This window comes from Rissa tridactyla, chromosome 8 (assembly GCF_028500815.1).
Source record: "Rissa tridactyla isolate bRisTri1 chromosome 8, bRisTri1.patW.cur.20221130, whole genome shotgun sequence".
Taxonomy (NCBI): Eukaryota; Metazoa; Chordata; class Aves; order Charadriiformes; family Laridae; genus Rissa; species Rissa tridactyla.
This window is the reverse complement of record NC_071473.1, coordinates 11,231,220-11,258,961: the sequence shown is the minus strand read 5'-3', so window position 1 is coordinate 11,258,961 and position 27,742 is coordinate 11,231,220. Positions and strand designations below refer to the sequence as shown.

General features: G+C 37.5%; 1 protein-coding gene across 3 annotated transcripts in view; it reads left to right on the top strand.

Annotated features, from left to right (window-relative positions):
- The window catches only part of CPPED1 (calcineurin like phosphoesterase domain containing 1), a 48,626-nt gene extending 22,848 nt beyond the window's left edge, over positions 1-25,778 (top strand). For 2 of the 3 annotated variants that reach the window (XM_054212579.1, XM_054212580.1), the window contains 2 exons: positions 7,622-8,044; positions 24,541-25,778. In XM_054212579.1, coding sequence (XP_054068554.1) covers positions 7,622-8,044; positions 24,541-24,773 — 656 coding nt within the window. In that variant the 3' untranslated portion in view covers positions 24,774-25,778. Of the gene's footprint in view, positions 1-7,621; positions 8,045-10,239; positions 10,330-24,540 lie in introns of all 3 variants that reach the window. The other variant, XM_054212581.1, reaches the window with a different exon arrangement.
- The last annotated feature ends 1,964 nt before the right edge of the window (positions 25,779-27,742 follow it).

The following is a 27,742-nucleotide window of genomic DNA, read 5'->3' as shown; positions in this document are numbered from 1 at the left end:
GTCATTCTGCACTTGCTCTGATAGCACAGATGTCTCTTGTAAGGGTACCTGCCTTAGACATCAGGAAAAGTATATGTCTTTTTAAGTAATTGTATCCACTTATTGCAAGCATTTCTCAGTTTCACAGTGAGGACAATTTCGTCAGTGTTAAGGGACTACTGTTCAAAGAGTTATTAGTCATCCTGTAACTACTTAGTATGAAACTGTAAACATGATGAAGGCCTCAAAAAGCTGTAAAATTCTCGCAGGTAGTCATTTGAAGAAAGTGTAAAAGATTAAAATCTTGCTCTGTCCCTTAAAAACAAAAAAAACCAAAGTTACTGGAAGAAAGACTTTTGTACCATCAGCTTGTTGTTACTGTTTGTTGTTGTAACTCCAGTAACATTGTGGTATTTTTTCCTGCTTGGGATGATTTCATCAGAAGAATGGCCCCAGAGGCAGTGATGGCCTATGCTTGATGTGACAGCTCTGCATAGCTAGGAGATGAGTAAGGATAAGAGCAGAGTTGTGCTTAAGTGAAGCATAATACTTATTTTCCCAACAGAAGGTGGAACAGTAAGTGCCACAAATCAGGTTAAGTGGACACCTGTGTGGCTGGCACTCAGAAAAATGTTGGCATTTGCAGTCGTTATATTTAGTGTCATGCACTGAAACTCTAGGAGCAGTTGATCCCCTAATAGGCTTCCTCGTTCACTTTTGCGGCTTTGTCACTGCTGTAATGTCATAATTGTTAAATATTAGCTAAAACTGGAGTTAAATTTTCCTCTTGTTCCAATGCCCAAAGTTATAAAATAAATTTGTGTTTTCATGCAGGGAAATACTTTAGTGAGATCACTTTTTGTGTCTCAGAACAGATTATTACTTGTTTCTAATGTACTAAAAAATCGGTCGCTTACAGCTGTAGACAAATGAGTATTTCAGTTCCAGCTTTTCAGGGGAACTAATGAGATGAGGTTCAAACTGAGAAGTCAGTTTGTCCAGTAGTTAATATAGTCATATTTACATTATTTTTAAGCGTGTAATAAATTTTTTTGCACATCATAAAATTGTTTTCAGGCTATTTGAATATTAGAAATATATATGTCTAAAGAAGAGAGAGGAGTCATTTTAGCTATTACAGCACAGGCTAAGCCAGAAAAACCTATTTCAGAACACAACCGTACTGGGTTTATTAAAGTTGATCAGCTTATTTTTCCATGTAATAATTTGGAATGATGCAGTGTATTTCATGACTTCATAATGTCAGATGCTAGAGGGGAAACTTTAAGTTCAAAACAAGAAACAATGAAGAGGACGGACTACCAAGAGCACCAGTAAGGCTGAACTGGGTGGCCAGATAGATCTCTTCTTGCTGTGCTAGTGGCTGTCTATTTTCACATTTTTGTAGCATGCTAGGAAAAAATGAATCACACAGAATCACAGAATGGTTCGGGTTGGAAGGGATCTAGTTGGAAGGAACTAGAAAGATCATCTAGTTACAACCCCCCTGCCGTGGTCAGGGACACCTCTCACTAAACCAGGCTGCTCAAAGTCTCATCCAGCCTGGCTTTGAACACTTCCAGGGATGGGGCGTTGACAACTTCCCTGGGCAACCTGTTCCAGTGCCTCACCACCCTCACAGTAAAGAATTTTTTCCTGATATCCAATCTAAATCTATTCTCTTTCAGTTTGAAGCCGTTACCCTGTGTCCCGTTACCCTGTGTCCTATCATTACACTCCCTGATAAAGAGTCCCTCCCCATCCTTCCTGTAGGCTCCCTTTAGGTACTGGAAGGGGCTATAAGGTCTCTGTGGAGCCTTCTCTTCTCCAGGCTGAACAGCCCCAACTCTCTCAGCCTGTCCTCACAGCAGAGGTGCTCCATCCCTCTGATCATCTTCGTGGCCCTCCGCTGGATCCATTCCAACAGGTCCATGTCCTTGTGGTGAGGACTCCAGAACTGGATGCAGTACTCCAGGTGGGGTCATGTGAAGGGGAGAGCAAGATGGGTTTTTCTAACTGTTTACGGACAATGAGAGAATAATTTCTTTTATGGGATGGTAACACGTAAACAAATGAGAAGAATGTAAGAGTTTGGCCATGACAGTAGAGTTGCCCATATTGGTGAGATGAGGAAGGTTAGGAAAGAAGGCAGCATGGCAAGAATAGTGTCAGAGCTTTGGGGTGGGAAAGATGCAGCTGCATCAGCGTGCTGAAGGGATGCTGGGTTGCGTTTGCAAAGATCAGAGAAAACTGTGTATCAGTATTTGAGATGTGACAAGATTAGAGCTCAGTTAAACTTTTATTTATGGTGGCATGTAAAAATTAGATGCGGTAAAGTTGTAATTGCAGAAGTAGCCTGTAAGATACAGTCTGATCTTGATGAAACCATTGGTTTGGGGCCTGTGCCGTCTTCTAAGTGACAGGCGCAGCAACAGGGCTGTCACTGGGTTGGGGGTCAGCTGCGATGCTGAAAGGGATGATGTAGGAGCTTAGTTATAGCCCTGTTAAGCTGGAGCCAACAGCCAGGTATCCAAAAGGACAGCACAGATGAAAGGCAATCCTATTTTGAACAGGAGGAGACTTCTTTCCCACAGAAGAGTAGAGGTAGCAGTTGAATTTATTTCAGTGGACATACTTACAAAAGGAGCATGCTGTGAATATAGCCTTGGACTCCTCTAGAAAGTTAGGGAATACTACTAGGGAAAGTCCTCTAAATGGCATACAAAAGGAGTAGAGCAACTACTCTTGTTGCTCTAGTTGTGAAAAGCAAAAAAATAAATAAATAAAAGGAAAAACATCTCAAGAACAGGGCAGTGCCCAAAATAATTAGATTCTTTGGTTAAAGCAATTGTGATGCACTGTAAGGCCCAGGAAAACACAAAAATCTGTCTTTTGCTTGTTTGTAACAATATGTGATTGCTTTCAACAAGAATTACTTGTCTTTTGATGTCAGAGTAATTTTCCTGATATAATAAATTACAGACGGAATGGGCCCAATGTTTTTATACATTCCATTTTTATCAGTGGTGTTTTGACATTTTTATTCTGCTTTTATCAGATTTAGTTACTATTTCTATTTGGTATTTTGTATAGTATTTTAATCTACAATTTAGCTTTTACCTGTTCTTCGATAATTAGTTTCTTGGGTTAAATGTTAGGCAGATTACAGTTGTTGTATCAGGTCTTTTCAAGAGTGTTTATAACATAAAAGCTCATAGTAAACAATGTTCTTTTTAACTTTCTACTTTTTCCAACTGAAAATTTGTGCTTTTCTTTAAAAAGGACGTGTTTGCAACTCCTCTGAAGTTTGGGACACTTTTAGGATACATTGAAATACTGAGACCAAGTAATGTAGAAATTCAGGAAATGATTGTGCTACATTTTTAGGTGTTGTTAAATTGGCTGAAGACATCTTGGGTAGCTTCATCCTAAAAGTGCCTGTGCCAAGCAAAGGTGTTGCAGAGACAGAGACCACTGTAACAGTGCAGAGTATCAGTGGGGATGTAAATACATACTCTGCCTCTCTGCCCCCCTTGCCAAACTTTTAAAGTCAGATGTTAGGTCCACTTATTTTTTTATGTCTATGGCCTTTCCTGTAGCAAAGCATGACACAGTACTGTCTGTGTCGAGATTTGCAGAACAGGTAAATGAGGTACTCTTCGGGCTCCTGAGAAAACCCACCTCCAGAAGGAGGTTCAGAAACAGCAGCAGCATCAGTACCACAGGTCAAGCTGCAGCAGTTCTGTCCTGCGGCCGAGTCGGCTTGTGCCAGCCACATCCCTCAGAGTGGCTTCTCTAAAATGCAGTGTCATCACGTAATATTGAGTAGTTGACCTCTGACGGTCTTTTTCTCTGTGAATTTATGACCAATAGCTTTGATCATTAAAAGAAGTAGAATTACCTCACTAGAACTTCCATCTCTTGGACAATGACATGAATTGTAGATCCAGGCCAATATCCCCACCGTTCCCACCACAGCTGGGGCCCCTCACAGGGGCTGGAGCCTTCTCCTGCTTAGGCGGGGAGTACTTGGGAGTTCTTCTCCGTACACCAACACAGAAACGCCTGGGGTTACCACCTAATAATACCATTATAACCTCCCCCTTTCCCTCTCCTAATCCATATCAGTAGAAAAACGGGTGGTGGTGTTAATTGATGGCTAATTTTTCATTTGTAATGCTTTGGGGGAGAAAGTTACAGTGTTGGTGGAGGTTACTGTAAGTGAAGAGTTGCCTCAGATGCAGAAATTGCAATCAGCAATTTCAGCTATCAGTTACAGAAATATGGTTTGGGAGTAAATGGTGCTTCAAGTTGTTTTTATAGCTAGTGCATTAAAAAACTCAAACGGAACACTTTGTTATAGAGGTGCTCTATTCTGTGGAATACGAAAGTAAAATCTAACTGTGGATTAGTAGCTAAAGGATTATTTCTTTGGCAGAATAACCTGTGAATTCTGCTTCTGCTGACTGAAGCCAGCTTCAGGAAATATGCTTTAAAAATGCTTTCTTTCTTGAAATCTGCTCTTTCAGTGTGTGAAGGCAGGTTGTCTTGACTCTTTTAAGCAATGCAGGAAAGAATATTGGAAGTGTATGTTATATCGCTATTTGCCTAAAGAACAGAAAGATATACTGCAACAGAGACATTGACATTGCACCTTTATGCTCTTGTTCACATCATTCAGCTTTCAAAAATGATAGACTGGGAAGCTGTGGAAAATTGTAGGCAACTGCACTAGCAACAGTTCTCACTTCCATGTTTTTCATAAAAGCTGAACTGCCCTTTATGGGCTATTAATTTGTGAAGTCATTTATCTCAGGGCAAGACTGTATTTACAGAACCTAACATAAAGACAGACTATTGTGGCCTGGGATTTAAAAATGTCACTGCACATGATGCCAGGCTAAACAGAACAGAAATTAATTTCAGTTGCATCTACCCTGACACTTCCCAAACTATTTTTTTTTACATTGCCTCTTGGCATTATATTCTTTTCCTGTTCACCTACAACAAACCTCTATCTAAGCTAAAGAAATACATGTCATCAAATAAGAATGTTCTTCATAATTGGAGTAATTAAATATTATAGCTAGCTCTATGCCAGTAGAGATTTAAAGGGGATATTTACAGTGGCTACTGTAGTTTTCTAATGGCTTCCTTCTTTATCACTTCTTTATCTCCTCTTCTTCATCTTTGTTTGTTACTTAACCTCAGTTGTAAAAGTAAGAGGGAGGTGCCCTCAGGGGGGCACTGCATAGTGGTGTGGCTCATTGTAGCAAAAGTAGTGTGTGCTACTGTAGTACAACTCATGGTTCGCGTGTACGTCCCAGCCCTTTCTCTCCAGCGCTACACCCAAAGCGTGCAGAGACATTACCCTGCCTTTTCCCAGCTTTATCTCTTCTTTTGAAGTTGCTTTGACCTTCTACCAAGAAGAGGTCGAGCCAAGATGTAATTGTCCTAAAGTAATTTTTACTTAGTATGATTTCCTAGACTCTTTGGGCAGAGACCTTGTTTTCCATTTTGAGCGATCTGTTTTCTGCAATAAAACACTGAATATGTCTCTCTGTTGCTATAGAAATAATATTGCATTAAATGAGGGAACCAGTGCCCTGCTGTCGACAAATCTAATCTAAGTGTTAGTCTCTAGAGCTTGAATTTCACCACTGGGAAGAGGTATACATAATTCTACAAATTATTTCTGTAACTTATGCATAAATGTCTTTATACTCTGAAACTGTTAGCTAAATTTCCCAAAGTGATAGCATGGAGATGTAATGTGTTTACATGTATCTTAACAGAGCCTTCTCCCTCGCCTTTCCCCCCTTCTCCTGTACATTTTCATATTTATAGCTTGAAATTTCCAACTCTTTGCATAGGAAGGTCGGGAGTGGCAGAAAAGCAGCTTTCTCAGCTAGATTCCCTGCCCCATGGACAATAGTGTGCCAGGTTTATTTAAATTTTTGGGTTTATTTTTTAAAATCTATCTCCTTCAAGTAACATGAGATGTCATTTGCCCTGTTTTTTCTAGTATTAATAAGGATATTTTCCATAACTGGAAAGACAACCTAACTGACCACAGTCCTGGTACCCCACAAACTGATGCTGTCCACTACTTTCTAGACTACACTGGTTATCGTATGCCCAATATTTCTCAAGTTACTCAAAGATTTTGCTACAACTTTCTACCCTGTACAGCTTAACAACCGTTAAACACAAGAGACTTGTGGATTTTGACTTAATGCACACATATCAAATCTCTCTGGTTTTACATTTAGACATAATTTGGGCATAATATGGTTTTTTTTTCCATGTTTTTCTAAAGCTGTGGAATTCTAATAACAGCAATAAGGTGGTACTTAAGCCTATATCTGTAGGCTATGGAAAAGGAACTGAAATCTTCGCTAATAATAGTTGCTAAGGGTCAGTGTTTGTCAACATGTTGATAATAAATAGTTTGAAGAAACATGGAAAAGGAACTGAAGTCTTCACTAATAATGGTTGCTAAGGGTCAGTGCTTGTCAACATATCGATCATAAATATTTTGAAGAAACATTTTAGTTACATTACAGAAGCCTCTCTAATACATTTCCAGGTATTTTATATATATATATGTGTCGTTACAAAAATAGAACACAGTTTAAAAATACATGATGATTTACATAGACCTGTATGGAAATGTATGTTATAATACTGATTTTAGAGGTCTTGTGAAAATCCTGTTACTACTTCTTGGCAAATGCAATTGTTATTTGTGAAATGGGCCTGTTTTAGATATATGTTATATATTGCAGAACAAAATACAATTTATAAATGTTCAGTTTAATTAATGAATAAGAAACACATCAATGGCCTCTGATTAACGATTACTCTTCAGAAAACTTAAAAAACCTCTGTCATCATTAGAATAAAATAACTGCTTTTTTAAGAAAATCCTTTCTAAATTTTTCACTGATTGTAAATTAATCTTCTAGACAAGGACAAATTTCTGACAACCAGAAGAGTAACTGTCTGGTATGCATATTAATATAAAAACAGAGGTGCAGGAAAAACTAGCAAAGTGCACAATTACCTTTCTTTGAAATTAATGCCATGCTCATTATTAAAACAGACTCATCATATAAACAAGTCGCCACAAGACACTAATTAGATTTTTGCTGTTAAAGTAGTTCTTGTAATGAAAAAAAACCCCAACCTTAATTCCTTTGCAGAGCCGTAAAATATAAAACAGAGGTTGACCCGGTTTTTACCCTTGTGTAAAGTTGTTACACCACCTAAGGTTGCTGCATTTTTTGCCGCATTATCAGTCTATAGATGAAAAGAATCAGCCTGCTAAAGCTTTTAGTGCAAAACACTGACCATTGATATCACCTACGGCTACGCTATTTGTTGGTTGCTCTATGCACAGGTTTCCTTAAGGGAAGTTACTGAAAATGGCAGAGTGCTTGATAAGGGAGCGAAAGAAGCGGGAGGGAGAGGGTTCAGTGGACTTATTAAAGTGAAGATGTATTTCTAGATCCCTGCATATTATCATGATCACATGTAATATAAAATATTTTCTTACTATGCATAGTTCCATAAACAAAAGCGGACAATGAGGATAGCAAAAGATAGCATAAACACTAAAATGTGTTTGTTTTTTCTGTAGGAACTCAGTGGAGAAACGACCAAGAGCAAGATTTAAAGAATGTTCTGAAGAACACTGACCAGGACATCCCATTGGTATTTGTCAGTGGAAATCACGACATCGGCAATACTCCAACAAGAGAAACAATAGATAATTATTGTAAGAACTGGGGAGATGACTACTTCAGCTTTTGGGTTGGAGGTGTTTTCTTTCTGGTGCTGAATTCTCAGTTATACTTTGATTCTTCCAAATGCCCTGAGTTAAAGCAAGCCCAGGATGTGTGGCTCAATGAGCAACTGGCTGTCGCTGAAAAACATAAATGCAAGCATATAATAGTATTTCAGCACATCCCTCTGTTTCTGAGAAAACCTGATGAAGACCATGATTATTTCAACTTGGAAAAATCAGTTCGTCAAGAGATAATGGAAAAGTTCCATAAAGCAGGTATTTTCTCAAATTTTCCTATTTTTGAATTTTTCTTTCAAGTTGTTAATGGCTATGCTGACAGACAAAATACATTTATTTTAAATCGTACTGTTTTCAAGGAATTTTAGATACTGCTTATAAACCTCATTGTTCCCTGTAGGTTAAAATTATCAACTGAATCTAATCATCTATAAAAAGTACCAAAGAAAATTTAAAAGTTTAAGTGAAACGTAAAAACCAAAAAGTAAAAAACGCTATAAAACTAATACAAAGGATTCCATTTTGCAAGTATTGATGGATGAAAAACAACCTGAGTTTTTCCTGCCTAAGGAGTGGAAGATCAGGTATAACCATAGGAGAAAAACACAGAATTTATGTTTTACATAAAACATGGAAACAGAATTCAGAATTACCTTGGAGGTTGTTTTCTCCCACACTGAGCCAATTTTAAACCAAGAGTGTAATGCACTCCAGATTTATTCAGTGTTAAAGAGAGTCCTGCTCTGCTAAGATCAATCCTTTGCATATCCATGGCCCATCAAGGGGCCATTTCTGGGATAAGGGCAGGTGGAACATGCGCTAAACAAGTATATTGTACCAAATCCTTTAGCTTTGTTTGATGACACTTGAACACCTTGGAGACAGACACAGTACGCAGCTACTTCTCGGTGCTGTTCCCATTGTTTCCTGCTAATTGCCTTCATGTTCCTGGGGTGTGCTGGTCCCTCAAAATTTCCTGCCAGCCTGTCATCGCTGCATCGGAGTGTCATTTTCTCTGTCTCTAAGAGAGCGCTTTATTTGGATTACTGAACAATGCAAATTGTTTATGATACTGTTCCTAATTTGCCATATAATTGTTAAGCCTGGACTCATCCAAAAGCAGCCTAATTTCCAAGCTCTGAATCTCCTACCGTTTCCAAAATTCACAGCTATCTGAGGGCTCGCCAGGGGACTGACATATTTGCAGATTGAAGATTTACAAATGGGATTTTTTTTTTCCCATAAGGAGACATACTGAGAATACCTCATAATACCTTTTTTAATTTTTGTGCTAGTGTTAATGTAGTGGAAGGTATTGCTATTGGAAAGTTAGGCTGTTAAATGACTGCTTATGTACTGTTGGCTAAAACTACATCCTAGTTCAGTGGAAAGCTTGTTAGCAGAAGGATGTTGCCACACAGGTGTATCCCAGTAAACAGGCATTAATGTGGAAACCAAAGTTCTAGAGCTTTTTGTCATCCAGATTACCAACATGTGTTAATGCAGTACTGGGAATATAATTAATCAAGAGGTAAAAGGGATTATGCAAAATGTTATCATTGTAACATTTATCATTGTTACATTATCATGTTTCTCAGAGGGATATTTCAGATTGATCCTCCTAATGTGTATCCAGAGGCTTAACCACAAGTTGGGTTGGCTTCAAATGATGGGGGAAAGGAAGAGAGAATGGGAAGCCAGCAATAGAGGACGGCTCTGCAGAAGAAATTCCCAAACTCCTTTCTGGGCCAACATCCCAATTTTACCTTACCTCCATCATTTCTCATTGTGTCCCCCATTCCCATCCGTAAAATCCTCCCAAAATTATGTGTTGTTTGGTTCCTTCATTAATATGTTAAAACATTTATCTTTTGCTTGCTGTCTTACACAGTAAGTAAATGAGTCAATAGCTAATATTCGCAATCCAATAATCAAATATATTGCTAATTAAATGAATACAGAGAGCAAGCGGTTCAGTGTAACTCAGACTGCTGAGAAGAATTAGCTGAATCAAAAGTTGGCTCAGAGTTTCCTTAGCAACGGGTGCGTTCTGTTTCCATTTTATTATTCAATTGAAGAACAGTCTTTGTAAGATCACAAAATGTTATCAGTGGATTGCAAACAGGCAGTTATCGTGGCAGGATAGATGCACAGATACGCAATGACACCACTTATTTTCTGACTCTCTACTTTGCCAAAGAATAATCAATTTCAGCATATCATTAGACATGAAATTGGTTTTCCCCCAGTTCATTTCATATATTCTTGGAAGATTAAAACACAGAATATTGCTAATGAAATTCCTATCTACTTTGCCTTTGTGGTGTGTTTTTTTTAAATTGTGACTTGCAGTTTAAGAAGGCTAACCCCTTATAGCACTTAATTTAGAAATTTGGTACAACTATTTATTCTGAAAAAAGAAAGTAAGTCTGCCTTTTTAATGACTCCACCAGGCTGCTACTCTTCTTCCCCCGACCTGTCGCCAGTCCTTCCTTCCTTCTGCCCTCTCACTCTCTGATTCAGTGTTTCCAACCACTCCAAAGGTTTGTTGTGTAATTATGAAAAATTTCAGTCTAGCGTGCATGATTTAGCAGTTCCTATGTCTGGCAATGCGATGTTTTTAGATGGACATCATATTTCAGTTGTTGATAACCCAGGATCAGACCTGGAACTATCCCAGTTTTCATGTTTATACTTTTTTGAGAAGTGTCAAACATAGAGCCGTAACTCACCCAGTTAGAGAAAGACAGGAAAGGAAGGACAATCTAGTAATTCAGGTCTTTCCACGAGTAAAGGAATACATATGGGTACGTGTAGGAATTAATCGGATACTTAAAGAATGGCGATATTGCATAGGTGCTTTAAAGTGAGGTATACAACTTCAGAAAATTATTATTTAAAATTCAGAGCCCACATCTTCTGTAGTTATTCTCTTCTAATCACTTACATATTACATAATGTTTTTGGTTTAAGTATCTGCTCATTACAAGCAGAGATAAAAGACTAGCTGTAGAGGCTACATCTGGTACGAAATACTGAATTACATTTCTCACATTAGAAGTGTCCTTAACAGTTGGGCTAATTAAAGATAAAATCATGTCCTTATGATAAATATTTATAAATTGAAAATCTGGCACTTGTAAATATGTATTACTACTATGCAGAGTTAAACCATACTTGTAAGCTGCACATCTAAGAAATCCTCCTAGACCATTTTTTCTTTAAATGCATTATAACAAGTATTGTCCTTGAGAAAGTGATTTCAGTGATGGTGAAAATAAACTCAGTTTATAATTTAAGTGAAAATACATTTCTGAAAGCATATTTGTATAACTTCTGAAAGTTTGGCCTCAGTCGTCAAAGCTCTGCCTCCTCTACATGCAGAAGCTAAGTACAGAAAAAACCTGTGTGCAAGAACTGTGAATGAGCTGACCTGACGTTCTCATCTGTGAGATCTGCTGGAGTCACTCCACTCTGCTACGTGGAATGCATATTCAGCTTTTAAGAATTTTATAGTGCTGAGATAAATAAGTTTGCTCATAGTTTTGTTGGGAAAATAAAAGAATCTAGATAGTGGTCTAGCCAAAAATCTGGTCTGCATGTCTTTGATAAACATAGGTAAAAAATTAGTCGTTAAATTAAGCAGTTTATGTAATAAAATAAATAATTTTTCTTACATATCTCATTCCGGTATAATTTTCTTTGGACGTAAAAGACTTTTTTTTTCTATGACCTGAAAAGTATGGGTATTTTTTGTTCAGCTATGGACAGTCTTTTAAAGACATTTTGTCCTGAAAAACATCACTGACACGCTGAAATTACTTATATTACTTAACACAATGTAGTAATAAATGTTTCTTAATGGCCCTAATGAACTAAAATATTTAAGCTAATGTCTGAACTTGTTTAAAAGCTCTGTTGAATAAAACCTAAATTAATAGCTGGTTTTTCACCAACAAAGTCAAGAAAAGAATTTTTCCTTCAGACTAAGAAGAATAGGTCTATCTAGGTGAGAGATTTTGCATCCAAGAGAGAATCACTAGATAATAGACATAAAATATAGAAGAAAATTCCCTGCAGTCTCCAGCTTCTTTTAATTAAAAAGTCTTCAAAGCAGTTTTTCAGATGTGGTTAAAAATACTTAATTTGTACATACGGAGAAAAATAACAACCTGACTTTATTAAACGGCATATTTTTTTCATTATATTTGTGATTGTAGGTGCTGTAACTTCTAACACCTTTACTCATTAACAGGGTGTGATACCTACATTCTCTTCTTAGAAATGTTATGACAGGAGAGTAGTATTAAAGGAAGAAGCATCTTTCTGAACATCCACAGCTGAGATATATTTGAGCACAAAATTAAAGCATGGAGTGCTGAAAGCTGTCGTTTCTAAAATTTACCAGACAACATATGCTATGTTTCATTATTTTCTTTGTTGTGTAATCAAAGTTGACAAGGGAGTAATATTTTCTACTTCCTGCCATTGAGACCTTGATTTTGGCAAAGCCCATACACTGAGTGAGTAATCTCAGTGCTTGCTTATGTGTCGCTTTGTCAGTATTTAAGATAATTTAGATTTAAGTACTCTTAACTTCAGTGATGTAGATCAGCCTCTTTCAACTTTGAAATTATGCACTCATGGTACAGGTAGAGTGACCAAATTTGGTATCTTCTATGTCACTGTGTAAGAACAGTGTTTTTTAAGATTGTTCCCCAGGTATGCTAACGTAATCTAGTATTAGATAAACATAGACATAGACATTTTTTTCAGAAATTCAGCAGCAAGTCAAAAGACATTTATTTAGTATAGTCCGTAATGACATTAAGTAATATTTGTTCTAAGATAAATTTTTGAAATCTGTTTTCTCCACTGGGCTGTAGTTTCGGTTGATCAAAACTGATCCTTAGAGCACATGGCAAGCCAGGACTGTTTGGGGTTTGTGTCACATCTATGAGAAACCTTAATTTTCAAATGGAAAAAGTAGCAAAACCAGGAAATAAAATTCCACTGAAAGGTCACATGAGGCATTCACAAAAATTAACTTGAAGTACAGAGTGACCTTCTACAGGCAGCACCTCTAAAGGCTTATTTAGACCAGCACTCTAATTAGGTGATCTGGAATCACCCTCTGGCTGTGCCTGTTGTTTCTCTGATTATATAGGAACAAAAAGTGAAACTAAGATACTTCTCTATATAGCTGTCTTCAGTGTTGTCCTATATAAAAATACTTTTTACATAGATACACTTTGCAAACTAGTATTTTGACTCCCATTTACACAGGCCCACTGACCACCAGCTGCATCATTCTTTAGTCTACAAAGCAAATTTAAGGAAGAGTTTTCATGCAAGTTTGCAGGATCATGTTTGCAAACAGTACATGGGATATTTTTATTAAGATGCTTATGGTGCTGTGTGCAGTAAATTCTAATTATTCAGTTCTGTTTTGTTGGCACAACTTCTCTGAAGAAAGTAGGATAACACAGAGCTTCTAAAGGGCTACGCAAAATAATTCTATAATGTTGTTATTTAAGGTTGACTGAAGAGGTTATGAGATGGAGGGTGATGATCCCTGACACTTCCCAGTGGGACTGTTTCCTTCTACTGGCACTCTGTTTGTGGGAAATGATTGGGGTTTTTTGGAGAGCATGGTCTGAAAACTGCCTGAGCATTGAACAGTTGTTAATAGCGCTGTGACTGATGTTTTCACATCTATCTTTGCTGCTGTAACACCTGCTTGGCAGATGGGGTGACGTGAGCACTCTCAAACCGCAATGAAATAAAACCAATTCAATTCCACACAAGAGAATTTGTTTACAAAGGCTACTAAATATGATCGTTTGCGTTGTAGCACTGGAGTCTTGAAAAAATGACGTACACCATCTGCCCAGGGGAGAAAAAAGGTACGGCAAAAAATGCCTATGGTTAACGTGTGCTCTTGTAGGGAAGGTGAAAGAACATTTTGGAGTGCAAAATTGTTCTAAGAACAGATATTACTGTGAACCAACCATGTTGTTCAGCACTTTATAAAACAGCTGTATGCTGCCAGTGAAAGGAAGAAAGAAAAGCCAGTTTGTGCCCGATGCTCCAGGGGAAGTGCTCAAGATCAATTTATCCTTGTGACTTAAATGGTTGTATTTGCCAGAAACATTGCCTTTTAAGAAGCAGGTATCTACACATACATGTGTGTGAGCGTACACAGACACACATCTCCCTGTGCCTGGATACTACTTATTTTGTTCTCCTTCCTATGAAAACTCTGAAAGGGTACTAGTGTGTTGGTAACATTCAGGTTTTTCACTCAGTATGATTTCATTTCTTTACAGAACTGCTTCTCCACCTATTTGCTTCTATTTTGGCTCTACTGCTGCTCCTCTCTAGCTCCTGCAGTTTTGGGAACAAATATATACAGGATCAGTTTTTGCTGGTATATCCTCTTTCTTTAGTCCTTGATTGAGTGAGAGGTTTGGACAGCGAAGCATTTTTAGGTACGCATAATTCTATTTTAAACCTAATTTTATCATTAAACTTGAACAGCTAACATAAAAGCAGAGTAACTAGACCAGAACGACAATCCCTATAGCCCAGTCTCCTGCTTCTCCTACTAGTCAAACCCTTGGGAAGAGCACAAGACAGCAAAGTGCATAATGGTATTTCTTCCAAATACTTCTTCCTATGTCCAACAATTTTTCTTTCAGGGACTTACTGTATCATATTAATGTTATCAATATAGTGCAGTTTAGCGATTCTTTCATGGATTTGTTCAGTTGATTTTTGGAAACTCTCAGCTTTCACAATGGTCTGCGGGAGGGAGTTTCGTGTTTCACAGCTATGTGAAGAAATGCCTCCTTTTGTTCGCTTTGAACTTCATCTGTAGTCTGTATTGAGAGCCATAAACCTGATGCACATCCGCAGGTACTGTAAAAAATAGTTCATTAATCAGCAATTAAAGGGTGATAATCTGGACCATATGATAGATTTCATTGGTCAGTCAGAACCACCTTTTTTCCCCAAATTCTTTATAGAGTGCATGGGAGGAGAAGCAAGGTCTGTACTGTACCCATTACATATTTATTATGTCATTCATATTGCACTAATTTAGCCTTCTCATTCTCTTACAGTCACATTTGCTTTTGCTGAGAAAAGCATTTATTTAATTGAAGGCTCAGTCTAAATAAAGCTTGCTACTGATTGCCTATGCTGATTATTCCAGGCATTCTCTTCCTAATTTGGAAAATCTGCTTGCTTTTCTTTGGTTTATTTTTACATTGGTAATTTTCTTCCTATATTTTTACACTGTCCGTAGTGCTGGGTCAAGCAGTTCGATTTCCAACTGAAGCTTGGCCAGTTGCATCTTGGACACAGCAAACCTGCCTCAAAATGCTTTTTGTACATTAGGAACTAGAGTTGGAAAACAGCTTCTTCTGAATTCAGGGGTTTTTGGAAGCAAGCCATGGAAGCGAGTGTCGTCATAGAAATTGGAGTCAGACACCCCTGGAATTTAAACTAGTTCAACTCTGAATTCCAGCTCAGTATCATCTGATTGCGTGAGAAAAAATGTTTTCTAGGTGCATGTTTCTTTATGAAATAATTTTTAATATTTCAAGATAAATACAAATGCATTATTTTCCATCCTGTTTTGACCTATTTGGATACTGTAATCATTGCAACTAGATTTCCTTTGAGACTGGGGCTCAGTCTGTATTTCTTGAATTAAACTAGCAAACATCAAATTCCTCAAGAAGTTAGGAAAACAGATGTATTTCACAAAATCTTACTATTGCATTGGAGGTTCCTTTCCTCGCTGTTACCTAGTCTTCCACATAGGAAAACTAGTGTGTACTATCACTTCAGACCTCATTAATGTTGTCATGTACAATGTTCCACTATGGTTCTTCTATTTTTACCAGCTGCTGAACTCTGCCTCTGTAAGAGCTCAGACTGCCAGGAGTTGGAGATTTAGGACAATATTCACAATTTGGTAGAGGAAATCTTGCCAGTAAAAAGCAAGTCTCTCCTTTGCATTGTTATTGAAATACCACTCTGTGGGAAGACATTTGATGCTTATGACAATACCTTAACAGCGTAAGCTTTCTGAGTGATCTTCCAAAGAGCACACTTGATTTTTTTTATTTTTTAAACCAGCATTTTTGAAAGCACATGCATCCTATGCATGCTGACTGTCACAGGGCTCAGGTGTCAGATTATCCTGAGTACCCCTACACATTGTCTTAATGGAGAAGGAATGAAGGCCAGCCATTGTATTTCTAATAATAATGTTTATGTGGTAAAAGAAAAGAACACAGAGATTAATAAAGCAAAAGGATGACTTTGCTAGCATTTCAGTTTTAAAATAGTGACATTTTATAATGACTTAACTACTCCTTAAACAGAAAAGGCTGGTCAAAACCACAGATTGAAAAAGATGTGTTTGTCTGTTGGTCCACTTAGAGAAAGCAGACCATAGTCCCCTTTCTTTGCTGCCCCAAATGGAGTTGAAAACATGCCCAGTCTTCCACATCCTTGCATTTTTCTACAGTACAGAATACAACAGAAGCAGAGTATCAAGTAAGGGAGAAGAGTCTGGGAATTACGGTTCTGCAACTGCACAATAAGCTATGACTGGGATGGAATCACTCTCAGAGGATTATCCATGAGACACAGCTAAACGTCTTTGTTCTTTTACAGTGCAATTATGTCAAAATCATGCTGACCCTTTTCCCTGGTGCCGCAGAACGGTTGTTTAGAAGGATTTCTCTAAGTGATAAACTATAATTTGTGGGAAGAAGATGCTGCGCTTTTAAAATTCTATAAAATAACATTAGCTGCTTCTGCTAACAGACAAACTGCCTTCTGCGGGACATTCAGTATGTAGTTTCTTGTCATATAATGATTTCTCCTCTGATTCCTGTCAGAAATAAAATCAACAGCATGCTAACAACACTGGGGTAAAGTTTTCTTTCAAATTTTTTTCAGTATCACCAGACATGAAAGAGGTAATGAATATTTCATATAGGGCTCTCTTTCTTGCAGAACATTATTCTGCTTTATGTTGTTTGGGAACTCAGAAGTCCTGTGAGATGGTCATCATTACAAAGAATAATCTCTTCTAAATCAGAGCCACTGCAGTCTGTGAGGATGTGATGGTTGTATACAGGCAGTTGCTCCTGAGCCTGGTTGGCCTGGTCATCCTTTTCTGTACCAATCTTTTCCATGAAGCATCCCAAGCAAATCTCAGATCCTTGTTTAGATCTCTCTCCCTGTTAGGCCAGTGAGTCAGTTTAACAGTACCCATTACACCATCTCTAGAAGAAAAGCCCTTTTTAATACAGTGTGATGTTTTGGTTCACGCTTGAAGAGAGAACCAAGAGAAAAAGGGAAATGCTGGTAAAAATTGTCCATCTTAGCAGAGCTGTTAAACTGAGAAAGGTGCAAATTAACAAGAGCTTGCTGAAGCTCTTGCGATGACTAGTTATTTGCTGAGATGGCTTTAGAAAGCAGACCCTGGAAGTAAGGGGCTGGGGGGGGCGGGGAGGAGAAGTCTGCAGAGGTGGTTTTGAATTTTCTATTGAGAAATGTCTGCAATAGAAACCATGAGCAAAGTGTTCACATCATGGTTTTGACTTGGAAAAAGGTATCCAAATTAAAGCATGAATTTTGCTTGAAAATTTTTGAAAAACAAGTTGTACTGTAAAGATTCTGCTTATGAATGAACAGACAGCATCAAAGGTAGCATGCTGAATTATGGGAGCTACTAATTACCCTCCTCAGCACTTACCTCTTGCCTTGCCAAAGCCACTGTGTATCCTTACAGTATGAAGTGACATAATGCAGTGTGTGAATTAGGATAAAACCAAAGTATTTATTAATTCATTTCACAGTCAAGCTAATGAAGAGTCTAAGGCTTATCAACGCATAGAAGTATTACATCTCTACAGACGACTCCTGAACAATCCACATTTTGGTTGGTTGTTATGTCATGAATTATTTATGTGAAATAGGCTACTTTGCGCTCATGGAATTTGTACTGTGATAGATATTCATTCTTTAGTAGGAATGCATTATTCTACAGGGAAAAAAAGAGTTATGATCAGATCTTTGGAAACCGTAAATCTTTTGGTCTCTCAGATTCAGCTTTGTCAGAACTAAAAAGGACTTTTTGTGCTTGATCAGAAAATGATGGTAAATTGCATGCGGGCAGGAGGACTTCTTTGGTTTACAAAATCGGAATCAATTGCTGCATTTAAACCTTTTTTTTTACAAAGACACTAACTTTTTTGCAGGTTGATTGATTCTGAAAACTCACGTTTGGTGTTGGAGCAGGCATGAAGCTCATTGGTTTTGGGTGTTTTTATGATCCGCATATAGTTTTAGAACAGACAGAGCAAGACCTGCTGTGCAGCACTGGATGGTGCCCATCCCGAGTCTCTGGGTTCCAGTCCTCTCCTGATAAAAAATGCATCTGCAGCTCAGGTCTTTTTTCCCTAGCAGATACTCTGTAACTGTTGTATTGTTACGCAGCCTGACATCAGAAGATGATGATCAGAGAGACAGTGTGTGTGGTTTGTTTTTTGTTTGTTTGTTTTTTAAATAGTAACTAGCTGTGCAGATTTTTTACTTTATTCTTATTTTCATCCCTTTTTTTCTCTTTTAATGAATAATCCATTAGGTATGAATAGAGTCTTGCAGTAATGGATCCTGCTTTTTTTTGTTAATGGATACTGTGAAACCTCCAGTCACATTTAAATTCAAATTACTCTGTATTTCATAAAAAATGAAATAATGAATGCTTGTGAAGGTGCCATCCTTTGGACATTTATTTACACAGTAGTTTTTTAGTATTTCATACAGCTTTTATATCAAAGCTTTTCCCAAATGCTATTTCAGAAACCAGGGATTAAAAACCAAATCAGTGCTCCACCTTTTTTTTTTTTTTTGTAGTGAGAAAGGACTGTACCTTTTTGTGTATAACTGCATGCTTTTAACTGACCTGAGGATACCTTAAACCGGCCTATAAAAATGAGACCTGCCAGGACACTAGAGTTTAGAAAAATAAAAGGAGGGGTGGGTTGAGATTGCTAGCAACTTGACAGTATTACTTCAGAAAAACATCTGAAATGAATAAATTAAATTTGAGTGCACACATCTCTCAGATTCTTTTTATGTTTAAGATCAAAAGCAAGAGCAAAGTAAATTGCCTGCTTGTCATCTTAGTGTTATTGCATTGACTGGTTCAGATTTCCTTCTTATGCTAACTAACAAAAGTGAGTGGAACACAGTTGAGTGAACAAAAAAGTGCTATTGAAGAAAAACACCACCAGTTAGACTTCTACTAATACACAGCAGTGACCTGTTTGTTTCTTTGTTCAAGATGTAACATATTGTAACACAACAATAACAAGAATTAATACTAGCACTCTAAAGAAAGAGTACCTGAAAAGTCTGGGCAGAATTTTCACAGGGAGATATCTAAAGGCCAGGCCGGATGGGGCTTTGAGCAACCGGGTCTAGTGGGAGGTGTCCCTGCCCACAGCAGGGGGGTTGGGACTAGATGATCTTTGAGGTCCCTTCCAACCCAAACCATTCTATGATTCTAAAGCAGATACTAAATTCTAGCAGAGGCTGATGCTAAGCAGCTAGATCCACAAGGGCGCTTCAGCACTGAACACCCGTCTGGTGCAATTAGGATCTGAATGACATCCATATGCTAAAATGGGGAATTTGGATGAACGATACCCATAAACACCAGCTTGTGTAGGCACAATCTGCCTCCCATAGCCAACAGGAGATAAAAAAGATTTTAAATCATATCCTCTCTGGTCTCAGGTATCATATTTGCACTGCTTACAAATCACTCTTACTTCCGTTCCATACCAAAATACCTTCTTGAGTGTAGGCAGTTAGCAGACATTAAAGGTAATCGTGGTGAAGTTGCAGTATTTGCCTAAGAAGAAAAAAAGCTGCATGAATTATGGGCCAAACTTTTTACCTGCTGTCTAGGATAGGTGTCTCAGAATCTTACCTTGAATTCTCAGACAAGAGTAGATTTTCGTTTTTCTTACATCATAACTAAAGTTGCTTTATTACTTTTGTATCCTCTGTCCTTCTAATTACACTGAAACTGTATGTCAGGGTTTGGTTTATGATAATACAAAGTCTTGGCTCCTGTTCGTCTTTTAATTCCAAAGACTAACTTCCCTGGATGGTGAGAAGATGCTACTTTAGGAACACGGATGCTTCCAGTAAAAGGAGAGCACTTATGTCCCTTACTAAAAGTGTGTCACATGGGTTTACACCTCATTATGGTTTTGTAATTGTTACTTTTTCCTAACTTTTTTATAGACTAAAGTAGTTTTGCTTACCTGCAGAGAAAGTGGAAAATATTGAAAATAACTTGTTACTGAAGTAGCAGTCACTGACTGGAAGCTCGTAGTGGTACTTTACAGATCTAGCTGGTGCAGTAATCAAGCAGGCCAAACGTCAGGTTCCTAAATGTGCAGTCCTTGATCTTTCATTTAGCTGCTGCTTAACTCTGCATGGAAAGACCAAGATACAGTCAGGTCCGTGCTACATGTGTGCCTGTGAGTGGCATCTAGAATGTTGCTGGAGACCACTGGTTATTTGTTAAGCGCCTGAAGGACAGGAAAGTCCTATATACGTGGATTCATTACAGCCAGCTCTAAGCTGAAAGCTAACTGGTAACATTAAACTTAGTGTGTCTTACGTCCTCCCCACAAGTGCCTTAACTCAGAGGCTGCAGTAAGCAGCCTGCTCTACTCAGCATCCCTCTCCCACCCCATCAGGGCTTGCTCTTTTAAGGACAATGCCAGAAGGCAAGATGGGTCCCACTTTAACGAGTAGGACGTCATATGTAAAGTTCCCACCACGTTCAGTTTTGCTCTCTGTATCAGGAAGCAAGAGCAGAGAATGGCCAGCCACGCCATCAGCAGCTCTAGATGGGCCTGTTCTGTTTGTCACTGCAGGAGGGTTGGGGGTGGAGGAGGCAAGTGCAGCCGCATGGTTTGGCTCGGTGTGCGTATGATGAGGAAGAAACACTTAGTTCTGCTGCTTGAATCGCTTAAGTATGTTGCATTAGACAGTCACTGTAATAAGCTGCAACATGGTAGGAGTTGAGAAATGACTGTTCACTCTCAAACTGACTGTAGCATCAGTTGTAAAACATCTTTGTATTATGATTTTAGGGACCCAAAACAGTATCTAGGAAGTACAGAATCTCTGCAAAGAGCTCGTTATGTCACAGAGCTTTTATATTCCACCATCACCTTCTGACGTATTCTGATTCAGTTTCTCCCAAGATTAAAAAAAAAAAAAGTAAAATGTTTTGCTAGGTTCCTGCAGCTGAGTCAGAGCAAGCTCTCAAAGTTATTATGCTGACTTACTTGGAAGTGTAACTCAGACAACAGGTGGATGAGCAGGTTACACGGAGCAAAGAGAATTAGTACTGATAAACTAAAATAGGGTGACAGACAAGTTCTTGCTGACAATGACCATATACTCATATTCGATGTTAAGGTAACTGCATTCTCTGTTTTCCACCTAGAGTCATTTGCTATTTGAGAAATCTCTGTATTTTGAAATATGAAAGCCCATGTAGCTTTCACCAGGCAGATAGCAGAATAATTCATGTTTTGCTTGCCGAGCTGCTTAATTTTTAACTACACTTTGAGCCTAGTTTATATATTTATATCAGTCTTCAAATCACTCACTCCAGAAAAGCAAAGGATTGATGTAGCCAACTGTCTTAAGAGAGGTTCACCTACTTCCCTTTTCATTTGACCACTGTGAAAGAGGTCTAAATCTACTGCAGGAGAAAGGGTGGAAGGTTTTTCTGGCTAGAGAAATAAGGATTTCCTTCTGAAGTTATAGCATATTCCTAATCACAGCTCTCTGCCTTTAAATAGCCTCTACTCTTTTCCAGAATTTCTGCTGTCTGAAGGCAAAATCACTTGTTGCCAGCTTTTTTTTTTTTTAATGTCATTCAAGGTTATAGTATTTCACAAATTACCCATTCTCTGGCCTACTGCTTGAACAGGACTAAGTACGTGTTCCCTTTTGTGTTAAGCATGGAATGGCAGATTACTGAAATACATGAAAAATAACAAATGAAGTTTGGCGTTGTCATCAGTGTCCATCCCTGCGCGTCCTTATAAGCTTGCTCATTATTCTCTAATGATGAAAACAATGGTGGAAAGGTAACTCCCAGTGCTGCATATTTAAGGATAGCTTTTAGCCTGGGGTGGTGAGCAAGGCGCTGCTGTGTGCAGAGGACAGGAGAGCCATCGGGGAGCACCTCACACGGCCCACAGCAGCTGGCACTTGGCCCTGTGTGTGCGAAGCTTCTCTTCCCTGCTCTCCTCCTCAGGAACAGGCACATATTTAGACCGTTGCTTTTCAGTTTGTTTTTCAATATAAACACAAATTATGTTCAGCAGAGTACAGCATCTATAGAATAGTGCCAGTGAAGTATTTTTCTATTATAGCACAGCAGTTTTTTAGCCAACATAGCAAACTAATAGCAAAGACTGTTTCATACAGTAGCCAGTTATTTTGATAACCTGCTGGCTATCTAGTCATAGTTGTCAGGGAAAAATTAGTGTGTTTTCTGAGACACTTGGTATTAACTTAATGTATTTTCAGATGCTTTATGTAGAACCATCACAGTTTCATTATGGTTAAGGAGCACACAACCTGTTGTATTTCAATAGAGAAATTACACCTTGATCCTTTAGGTGTGTTTGAAAATTTTTGAATTGTCATTAATAGTATTGTAAATCAACACCAGATCTAAACACTTTCTGTAACAAAATATAAAACTCATTTACATGTTTTGCACTTGATGATAAACAACAACATTCCAGTATTTTCAACCATCCGGTCCAGTAATTTCTCTGCTTCACAACAGTATAAAATAGTATTAGATGCAGCTTCAGGAAGCTTAGTAGTCTGAAATCCAAGGGTCTTAGACTGAGAATGCCAAAAATGAATCCCAAGACCTGTTTGTAGAATTAGCTATTTATGCTAACTCCATATTTTCATTCAAAATAAAATATGCACAGTCTTAAATTAGCAAGAAAGCTGATGAATAATTTTTTGCCAAACTACAAATGCTGTGTCTATCACCAGTGCACAGAATGGCTAAATGGTGCAGGATACTGGCATAACCTGGAAATTAAATGCTTGTCTGTGATAGTGTGTTCTCTCTTAGGAAGAAGCTAGGCTTACAACTCTGTTTTTAATGGCTTTACAAACTTTGACATGAAAGATAAATACTTAGCATCAAAATGACTTTTTCTTTACTTTTTAGACTCATGAGACTAAAAAGGTTTAATTATTTTGCAATAATAAAAACAATTGATTAAAATGAATAAAACATCAAATGGGGAGGGGAAAATAATCAGTTTGGTAGCATGAATTTGACCTGTAAAGACAATTGGAAAGGCCATTCAGAGTAGTGAATACAGCTTCTACCAATTTATTTGTTTATTTTTGCAAGTCAGAAGAAACAAAAAAACAGAAATTGCTGGTATGGAGGAAATTGGTTCAAAATTTCGGCAGAAATCCCATAGCTACTGAGGAGCACAGCAGGAAAGCAGAACTGGCATATGGATCATCTTTAGAAGGTGGTCAAAATCAGACAGCATTTGCAAACTTAATTTTTTGTTAAATTATTGTATTCTGAGAGAAGGCTGGACTTCTTTAAACATTCATTTGGCTAATCAGTTAGATAATGATTCAGCCAAGGATTTCAAAGTACATTATAAAGCCTTAGATCTGCATATGTTTGTTCTCTTCACCTGCTGTTTGTCATTTAGCTTTTTTCTACTCCTGACCAAGTTTAGATCATACTTGCATGCAACCTACCCAGAAATTTTCGATATAGCATATTGTTGTCTCCTGCAACAGATCAAATGTATTTCTTTCTTTTCAAGTTTATAGTGATTTTTTTACCCCAATACAGTCCAAAATATAAATAGTCTATTTTTAAAAAAGAAACACAACAGCCTTAAGTCATTAAAAATACAGAGGAAATCAGAATAAACCGCCCTTGTTTGTACCCTATACTAAATAAATGTTAATTCGTGTCATTACCAAGCCTGACTCCTCTTGCAGGTTGTCAGCCTGTCCTTTTTTTGGCTGCTCTCATCTTTCTTCACCTCTTATGATAACTCACAACCTCTCCTGCTTATTAGGTTTCTTTGACGTACCTGGCTCTATTCCATCTGTGGTAACGCCCCCCCAATGTCTTTGAGAAAAGATTACAAATCATCTTCTCATTTATGTTTTAATTTATTTTTTTTTCACAATGAGAACAATCAGCCACTGGAATAATCTCCCCAGGGAAGTGGTGGATTCCCCATTATTGGACATTCTTTAGGCAGTTATCTGTTACTGAAATTTTTTTCTAATTTTAATCAGCTTCCTCTAAGTATTCCTTCTTCTCTAGTGGAGCAGAATAACTACTACAATTTTTTGATACTATTTACTAATTATTTGTTTAAAATGCGAGGTCAGGTAAATGGTTTACTTTTAATTTTATGAACCATTAAAGAATGAAGGTAAACATGACACCTGTAGCTGTACTTGCTAGAGAACTTTCTCTACAACCCCAGCAGCTGTGTAAGCCTCGGCATATAACCACAGCAGTACTTGTTACTGTAAACACATTTTATACGTAAACTGCAACTGCTGACTAAATACATACTCTCTTTCTTTCTTTTTATTTTAAACAGGCATTAAAGCTGTATTTTCTGGACATTACCACAGGAATGCTGGAGGATTCTACAAAGGACTGGAAATGGTGGTTTCATCGGCAATAGGATGTCAGCTGGGAGAAGATCCTCATGGGCTTCGAGTGGTTGTTGTCACAGATGAAAAGATTGTTCACAGATATTACAGTTTAAATGAACTGAGCAGTCAAGGCATAGAGAAAGAGCTGCTAGATATGCTTGCTAAGCAAAATTAGGCTATGTCACATGATGTGATTTTTTTTTCCCTATTAGACAAATAGAAACAGTTTCAGAAAGTTTCCCTGAGCTGAAACAGGGATTTCTGATTGTGCACGGCGCCCCAGAAGAGCTCTCAATTTGTTATCTTCCTAAATAACAAGAAAGTTGTTGACACGTTTCTCCTTTTGAAAATGAGACCTATGAGGACTATGGAAGAATAGCAGAACTCATACAGTAATGTATCATTGAGAAGAACTGTTCTGAGAATTTTTACTTTGCTCCTAAGTAAGACTTTCTTATTAGAGAGAAACTGCATCAGAGAGTGAGTTGTAGCTTCTAGATAACCCTTTAACTCAAGTCTGTTTTAGTTTTGTATTTGAGAGGGTATTTTAAAATCAATAAATTTAGTCATTTCTTTTATGCTCTGGACAATATAAATGTGGCATTTTTTTACTCTATAAAAACAAATCTCAAAAACTCCAAAATCCACAGACTCCCGCTGACTTTTAGCAACCTGTGGACCAGGTCTTGTTACCTGAGGTCATATTTTCCCCCATTTCCCATACTTTATTTTCTTAGCTCTTCAGAGCCAGCAACAATAGGAGAGTTGCAAGGAGACTGCAAACACATCCTGGTTTGCAGTCACAGCTTGGGTTTCTGTTATATCCTATAGTTTTATGTAATGAAAAGTCTATAAATGAAGCTAATATAGATGCCACTGACAGAAATTAAACATGGACAATTATTTTCCTTTTGAAATTTAACTACCATTCAATTAGCATATATTCTTGTTCATAACTTCAGCAGTTGGAATAATTGTGTTAGGAGAATATTCTGTCCAGAATACTGTTACCAGAAGTCACTTCGTTGATTCCTAGACAAGGGGAGAGCTTTGATTTTCAAAAGCAATTTAAGAGTGCCTTACTGTAATATTATACAATATCGAGTGTTGAAAACCCTAAAAAGTGTATTTTCTTCACTGGAGTAAATCTTTAAAAATAAATGTTTAAAAATAAATTTAATGTGCTGCAATCCACCTGCGTTTTTTTGGCAAGTGTATCTGATTTGTTTACTGTTAAATACCAAAAAAATCTTCATGTAATTAACACATACCTTTTTTTATTTTTTAAGTATTTATTTGAACACATTATAACCCATGCCACAGGTTATCTAGAAATACAGATAGCGCAGCTTTAGCACCTGAAGTGAAGAACAGAAGCAATACTGGCTGAAAAACTAAGGCATTCCATCCGGTTTTATGTATACGCACTTACAACATTGTTCCCTTGAGGATATTATAGATATTTAAATATGGTGAGAGACATGAAATGCTGTGCTGAAGAGTCAGTTTCATTACATTTTAGTCACAACAGTTTATCTAGGGCGCTCCTTCAAGCTTGATTAGTGGGACGCACAAGATTCTAAAATCACCTCTGTAGCATTTCCATGCACCAGTGAAACAGCTGCACCTGCAGATGGACAGGACCAAATGTACATTACCATCCCATGACAGTAACCTAAGCATAGGTAATGTTCGATTCAGAAAGAAAGAAAATTATTTTGCTTTTATTCTCTGCCTGGTTTTGCTTAGTTGAATGTTTTCACAGTCTCGTTTTCAAGGGAACATCTGGGAAATGGGAACTAAAATCTAAGGCTAGGTTACTTTGAAATAGGTAAGTACCTCAGGACCCAAATGGCAGTTTCACTGGAAGTTAAGCACCCATTAGTTCAGATACTGGTTTTAAAAAAATCTGTGTACTCTGATCTCTTTTAAGCTACTGACTACTTTTAAAACTTGGTCTTACGTAGCCGGGAGCTATTTAGTAATCACAGCTAATTAACAATTTCAAGAATGAGATGATGCTTCTTTATGTTTTGCAGAGGGAAGAACAGTCGCTCTCTGACTTACATCTTTTAAGTTAGTTTAAATCATAAGGCTGAAGAAGTTCAGCAGAGGGACCCGAGATAATCTGAGCATGGAATATTTTCTCTGCTCCAGCACAACATTGTAAAGCTGAATGGAGAAAAACTTTAAACTTTTTTCTTTTAATATGCCTGTTTATTAAAGGATAGAGTTTTAACTAAATATATGACCCTTTGGAAATTGAAGCATAACTTTGGGAGAAAGTCTATTGCCAAATATGAAAGTTGTGGTATATAGTGTTCTAAAATTTTATTTTCAGAGTTTTGGTGTACTAATATACAAAATAAATGTTTATATAAACATAATTTTAATCCTTATTTTTAAATATTTTTTTTCTAGTGTCATTTCAACATAAGAATTTCTATGGCATTTTGTCATGAAAATATCAAGTACAAAGTTGAAGTTCAATTAAAAAAATAAATGTTTTTTTTTTATATCCCAAATTCTTCCTTTATTTAATAAAGATATTCTTTCTAAGAATAGAAAATTCATATTGTATTGTTCATATGTAAAAAATACCACCAGATTTGACTTCAATTTGGAGTGTTTTAAGATAGTAAAGTTGGGCTGCTGATTTTTATTAAATGGCTTCTTGTCCTGTACAGGATTCTGGAAGATAAGAGAGTGTTGTGTAGCTACATGTTATGTTCGCTTTGGCCTCGGTTTCTGTCCCACCGGTTGTGAGGACAGGTAATCACTAAGTAACGTGCTTTCTGTTATTGTCTACTGCACTAGATGGGAAAGCAGAAAAACACAGGTATATTGTTAAGGACTTGATGACAACTGTGATTAACTTCATAGGAAGAAGAAAAAAATCTCAGAGCTTTGTATTTGAACCATTGAAAACATGTATTTTGGTTCTCACCTTGCAAGAGTTATCAGAACTAAAATGTCAGAGACGAGCAAGTTGTGTCCGTAACCATTACGCTGTAGCCTGGGTGACATTCTGATGAACACACCGTTAGCTGAAATGAGGGAACGGCCTCTGTAGTGCTTTGACCTTTTCGAGCCCGTGCCTCATTTCAGTGAATTCAGAATTCCTGCACTAGCTCGAAATAGGAA